This window comes from Erithacus rubecula, assembly GCF_903797595.1.
Source record: "Erithacus rubecula genome assembly, chromosome: 26".
NCBI lineage: Eukaryota > Metazoa > Chordata > Aves > Passeriformes > Muscicapidae > Erithacus > Erithacus rubecula.
In genome coordinates, this window is record NC_136678.1 from 4,636,387 (window position 1) to 4,642,881 (window position 6,495).

At 52.4% G+C, this 6,495-nt stretch overlaps 1 protein-coding gene across 2 annotated transcripts; it reads left to right on the plus strand.

Annotated features, from left to right (window-relative positions):
- The first annotated feature begins 50 nt into the window (after positions 1–50).
- On the plus strand, positions 51–5,749 carry LOC306812645 (guanylyl cyclase-activating protein 1). 2 transcript variants are annotated; one of them, XM_079327406.1, is made up of 5 exons: positions 51–276; positions 1,485–1,724; positions 3,845–3,994; positions 4,499–4,589; positions 5,492–5,749. In XM_079327406.1, exons 2-5 carry the CDS (start codon positions 1,527–1,529, stop codon positions 5,650–5,652), a joined length of 600 nt encoding a protein of 199 aa, XP_079183532.1. In that variant the 5' UTR covers positions 51–276; positions 1,485–1,526; the 3' UTR covers positions 5,653–5,749. The 2 variants fall into 2 exon arrangements, with proteins under 2 accessions (XP_079183532.1, XP_079183531.1); XM_079327405.1 differs by lacking the exon at positions 51–276 and having other exon boundaries at positions 1,110–1,724.
- Positions 5,750–6,495: the final 746 nt, after the last annotated feature.

A 6,495-nucleotide genomic window follows, 5' to 3' on the forward strand; every position in this document is an offset into this window, starting at 1 on the left:
CCGGGCAGGGCTGGGTGGGGAGGCTCTGCTGCTGCTCCCCAGGGAAATATGCAGAGTGGATTTTGCTCTAAAAAACCCCGTCCAACTTGTCCTGTGGCTTGCTGCCCGCTGCTCTGGGTGTCCCAGCACAGGGCACTGAGAAGCCCAGCTCACCTGGCTCAGCACAGGCTGGGCTGGGGCTCAGAGCATCCCTGCAGGTTTGTCTTGCACAGGGACCTGGTGGTGAGGACAGAATTAGCACATCCAATTAGTGCTCCTCAGCTTAATTCCTTTTCTGTAAGTGTTTTATGATTGTGTAATGCTGCTTATTTTGGCAGAGTTATTCCTAAGTTACATGGTGCAGTATCTGTCACTTGTTAGATAACTGCAGTTGTGAGATATAAACTGTGTGTTATAAACTGTGTGTTATGGATAAACTCCCTGTGGGACAGACCCTGCAGTCACAACCATTCACTTCCAGCCCAGGACCTGACCTGTGATGCTTTCTGGAATAATTTATTTCAGGAATAATTTATTCCTGAGTACTTCTCAAAATGCTGCACGTCCAAGTGAAAACAACATTGGATTTGGTTGGATTTGCATGGATAATTTTTCATAATAATCCATCAGTGAAAATTGAAGCTGAATTTAACTCCACTGCTGTGAGCTGAGATTTTAACACAGCAGCCAGGTCACACTGTTGGGGTGAGCAGAGTTTGGGACAATTTTGAGGAAAAACCACCCAATTAGCAGGACCAAGACTGGACACAGGACTCCTGGAGCTGGAGGAACAGGGCCCTTCCCCTTCCTGCTGTCTGCAATTAAAACACTTAAACCTTTACCTTTCAAAGCAATTATGTTTCTATATTTGTCTCCTCACTCTAAATTTACCCTCCTGGTCTCTTCCAGGAGCTGAAGTGGCACTTCCCTCTCCTTGAATTCCAGGCTCTAGAGCCCCTGTGGAATCCTCTGGCAGAGTGAGGTGAAGGGAAAGCAAAAAGCAGTAACAGAGGATACAAAGTGGTTTTCTCTCATTTCTTCTTACTCTGGTTCTGATGCAAAAGTTGTTGCTCATGTGACACCAGCCCCCCTCCCACCCCCCCCCAAAAGATAAATGAAGTGGATTAAGAGATTAGCTCATCACAGAGAAAATTCCACCCTCCTAATCTCCTGCTGGGCCTGTAATCTGCAAGACTTCCCCATTTTACCTCTTTTCTATTTTAACCCTGAACTCTTAATGCCTGGCAGGAGCCCACCACCCCCACCCCAGCCCCATTGGCTGGGGAGGGATTTGCTGGGTACTTAAATGTCACCTTCCCCTCCAAAGAGGGTTTTGTGCCTTTGGGTTTTCTCAGGGAGAGTCTCCATCACCACTGGAATTTGTACAGCACCAGCAACTTTGGCTTTTCCTGATGACCCCTGCAGTGCTGGGCACATCTGGACTTTGAAGTCAAGAAGCAGAATTGTGAGATTTTTTTTATTTTTGTTTCCTAAATTTCTCCAAGCCTCCATTTTTGGCTGCAAAGGGCCCAGGACTTGGTGTAGAGATGGGGAACATGGATGGGAAAACCGTGGAGGAGCTGAGCACCACCGAGTGCCACCAGTGGTACAAGAAGTTCATGACAGAGTGTCCTTCTGGCCAGCTCACCCTCTACGAGTTCAAACAGTTTTTTGGCTTGAAAAACCTGACTCCAGCAGCGAACAAATACGTTGAGCAAATGTTTGAGACGTTTGACTTTAACAAGGTAAATATTGTCCTTCCCACTCGGCCGTGCTCTGCACCCTGGGATCCCCTGGGCTGGGTGGGTGTGAGGGACAAACTGCTCTGAGCGTGCACAGCCTGATTTACTGTGGCCTCATAAACTGTAGAATCAGTTCTGGAAGGTGAAACGTGCCAGCAAAAAATTCTTCACCCACTGCCTGCTCTTCAAGGACACAGAGAATTCTTCCAGAGCTGGTATTTTCCTTTTATAACAGTGGGGTTTTATCTGGCAGTCTTTGATCCCTTTCAAATGAAGTGCCCTTTAATCCTTAAACTCTGGATGTTGTGACAGTCTCTGTGAGGACAAGGGCTGCATTCATCAGGGACAGTGAGGGCTGCTGGCATTGTTTGAAACTGTGAATGGGTTGCCCTGAGATTGATTTTATTCCATGGGATAAGGAACTCTCTGTGGAGAGGCTTTGCAGCCCAGGCTGGACCCCAGAGCAGGACTGGCTTGGAGCAGGAATTTGGGAATGCAGCCCCAAAGCAGATATTTGGGAATGCAACCCCAGAGCAGATATTTGGGAATTCAACCCCAGAGCAGATATTTGGGAATGCAGCCCCAGAGCAGATATTTGGGAATGCAGCCCCAGAGCAGATATTTGGGAATTCAACCCCAGAGCAGATATTTGGGAATTCAACCCCAGAGCAGATATTTGGGAATGCAGCCCCAGAGCAGATATTTGGGAATGCAACCCCAGAGCAGATATTTGGGAATGCAGCCCCAGAGCAGATATTTGGGAATGCTGCTCCCCCAGCTCAGGGAAACAGATGGATGCTGTGTCCCCAACAGGAAACTGCATCTCCTCTACTTGCAAATGACCTGAAATTGCACCTCCTGGGAGATGAGGAATCTATTTTTGGCAGCCCAAAGAGCTTAATGGCATTAATCCCATTGACAAAAATGCAAATCAGGCCCTAAATCCTTCAGGTGTTTGGTTTGTGCCTTGGCCTTTCCCTGGCTCGCTGCCCAGTGCTTGAGCATATGCCTGGAAAGGGAATTGATGCACAGGAAATCCTGCTGTGGATGGGGCTTAGCAGCTATTTGTACCTAATCTGGCTCCTGCAGCCATGGGATAAAGCAGATGATCTCCTCTGGAAGTGGCCCCAGCCTGGGGGCATGCCTGTTCATGGGCTAAACCCTAATTTTTGCTCTGCCCATGGCAGTGGGAATCATGGAATCATTGAGGTTGGGAAGGGCCCCTAAGATGACTGAACCCAGCTCTGCTGGGGTCACCACATCCCATGTCCCCAGTGCCACTTCCACAGGGATTTGAGCACTGCCAGGGAGGTGCCACAAACCACAGCAAGAACCTTTCAAAGAACCTTTCAGAGCACCACAGGAACGCTCTGGTGTGCAGGATGGATTTTACCACCCTGCTGGGAGCTGTGGGCAGTGTCTGGGGCAGCTCCTGTGAGCTCCTGGCAGCAGCTTTGCACTGGTTCCACCACCCTGGGTGCAGCTGGCACCTCAAACACCGTGGTGTGAGCTGGGGTGGGCAAACACCCACAGCAAAGTCAGAGATAAAAGTGTTTGTGTTCCAAACGTGGAGCAGGTACAGAAATGGCACAGGGACAGAGAAACACCTTCCCAGCCTGAGGGGTCAGCAGTGCTGGGGTGGCTCCTGAATTGACTCCTCTCCTGGAAATGAGACACCCCTGGCAGGAGAAAGGAGCTGTAGGTGTGTGCTGGCAGGATGAGGTTGGGTTCATCTGCATAAACCACTCTGACCTCTGAATTCCCACTGATTTGGGCTGCTAATTAATGTCTGGCATGTTAATTCCCTGAGCACAGACCAGCTCTCAGTCCCCAAGCCAGACCCACCCACCCAGTCTGTGCCTTCCCAACATGTCATGGTCCAAGGATGGACTTGGTGACCTTGGAGGCCTTTCCCAGCCTTCATGATTTTATAATTCTATGATTCTACATTTCTGCACAGATCAAGGTGGAACCCTGGCTTTAACCACTGTGCCCCACCAGCCCCTGGTCTCAGGGTGGAGGCACCAGTTCCAGTGGGGACTTCCAAAAGTGACCAAGAAAATCCCTTACTGCCTGCCACCCTGCTTTCAATCTCACCTTAGCTTCTAACCTTCTGCTTTTAGGATGGCTACATAGATTTTATGGAATATGTGGCAGCCCTGAGCCTGGTGCTGAAGGGGAAGGTGGATCAGAAGCTGAGATGGTATTTCAAGCTCTATGATGTGGATGGGAATGGCTGCATCGACCGTGCTGAGCTGCTGAACATCATCAAAGTGAGTGGGCTCAGCTCTCCACTCCTGCCACAGCTGGGCACTGGGTGCAGGGAGCCAGAGAGGCTGGCACAGGGACCTCCAGCCCAGGGAATCCCATGGTCAGTTAGCAGCCAGTGCCCAAATCTGCTGCCTGCCCTCTGCCCATCCTCCCTCTGCCCTCCCACACCCCTCGGACACCCCCCAGCCCCTCGTCCTCTCCTGGCAGGTTCTTCAACCCTCTTCACTAAAACTGGGGCCCAGATAAGCACTTGAATTTAATCTAAGGGTTTGCAGAGGTGAATGGCTCCTGGCTTATCCCAGCATGCCCACTAAATCTCATAAAGCATTGCTTCCCTTTCTGGGTGGTTTTAATCTCCAGAGTTTTAGACAGGACTTATTCCTTTCGAAGCCTAACTGTCTGAGAACGAGTTTTAGCCTTGAAAAAGAGTTTGGCCTCTCATGTTGTGATGGACACACAAACCTGCAGAGCCCTCAGTGATTGCCTGTGCCCCTCGTTCCCCCCAGGCCATCCGATCCATCAACCGCTGCAACGAGAAGATGACGGCAGAGGAGTTCACAGACATGGTGTTTGACAAAATCGACATCAACGGAGATGGTGAGGCCCTGCCTTGGGCAGTGCCACTGCTGCTGCCTCCCCCCTTCCTGCCCTCCAGCTGCCAGAGCAGCTCCTGCTGCTGCCAGCCCCAAAACACCAGCACAGAGCTGGCAGAGGGTGACCCAGTGAAGGCTGAGCCCCCCCTCCCCAGAGGGGACAGTGCCCACAGCCCCTCCTGGGTGGGGTCTGTGCTGGGCTTTGGGGCACAATGCACCGTGCTGAGAGCTCAGTTCCAATGGTGAGAGCCCAATTCCAGTGGTGAGAGCCCAATTTGAGTGCTGAGAGCCCAGTTCCAGTGGTGAGAGCCCAGTTCTAGTGCTGAGAGCTCAGTTCCAGTGCTGAGATCCCAATTCCAGCACTGAGATCCCAGTTCCAGCGCTGAGATCCCAATTCCAGTGCTGAGATCCCAATTCCAGTGTGCTGAGATCCCAGTTCCAGTGCTGAGACCCCAGTTCCAGTGCTGAGATCCCAATTCCAGCGCTGAGATCCCAGTTCCAGCGCTGAGATCCCAATTCCAGTGCTGAGATCCCAATTCCAGTGTGCTGAGATCCCAGTTCCAGTACTGAGATCCCAGTCCCAGTGCTGAGATCCCAGTTCCAGTGCTGAGATCCCAATTCCAGCGCTGAGATCCCAATTCCAGCACTGAGATCCCAGTCCCAGTCCTGAAATCCCAGTTCCAGCGCTGAGATCCCAATTCCAGCGCTGAGATCCCAATTCCAGCGCTGAGATCCCAATTCCAGCGCTGAGATCCCAATTCCAGCGCTGAGATCCCAGTTCCAGCGCTGAGATCCCAGTTCCAGCGCTGAGATCCCAATTCCTGTCTCCGTGCCGATGCTGGGGGGCAGCAGCGCGGGGCGGAGCGAGGCTGGTGTTTAACAGAGCGTTGTGAACCTGCCCTGCAGGTGAGCTGTCCCTGGAGGAGTTCATGGAGGGCGTGCAGAAGGACGAGATGCTGCTGGAAATTCTGACCCGCAGCCTGGACCTGACCCACATCGTGCGGCTGATCCAGAACGACGGCAAGAACCCGCACGAGGCCGGGCAGGAGCCCCAGGATGCTCAGTAGCCCCCAGGATGTTTTCCCGTGGCCTCCCCCTGGCTCTGACCCCTCGGGCTGGGCTGTGGGGCTGCAGTCCTGCTGACAGACAGACTGACAGACAGCTCAAGGAGAGACCCTTGCAAGGAGAGATGGGCTCATCTCACACGGAGCTGGGATGGCCTCAGGGCCTCTGGATGCTGCTGCTGCTGAGCTCAGAGAGGGGACAGCTGGTGCTGCCTGGGCAGGGGAGTAGCAGAGCCTGTGCAGGGCAAGGATGCACCAAAACCACCCCAAAATTCCCACTGAGGCTTGGCTGACACCCCCCTGCGGGGTCCAACCCGGGGCTGCCCAGGACTTGGCCCCAGTGAGAGGGGTCCTGCAAAAGCAGATCCAAACCTTCTCCTTCCATGTGTGTTTCCAGAGCAATTGATGAGTTCTGGTCACTCCTTCCTTCATTTGTTGTTGTTTGCTCAGCACTGATTAGTGATAACTAGCTAGAAAAAGGGGACAGGTGAATGCAGTGGCTTTTCTTTGTTTAAAAGCATTAAAAACATCGAATGGTGCCTTTTTTTAACAACCCCCTGGACTGGAAGGAAGTGTTTCTCCCTGAAGCATCTGGAAGGAAGGAAGGGCTTCCAGATAATCAGCAATGCAATAACCTGAGAGGGAGAAGCGCTGTGGGACTGTTCCTGCATGTTTTAGCACCTGGAGAAGGAGAAGCAGGAGGTTTTGACCCTGTGTGGGTTTTGGAGGGGGAGAATCAGAGCACCCACAGGTACCTGAGGATCCCTGACCCTGGGGCCCATCACCTCCAGGTGGGCTCAGGGCAGTGCCTGTGGAGCTCAGTGCTGCTTTCTGCAGCCCCTGGGC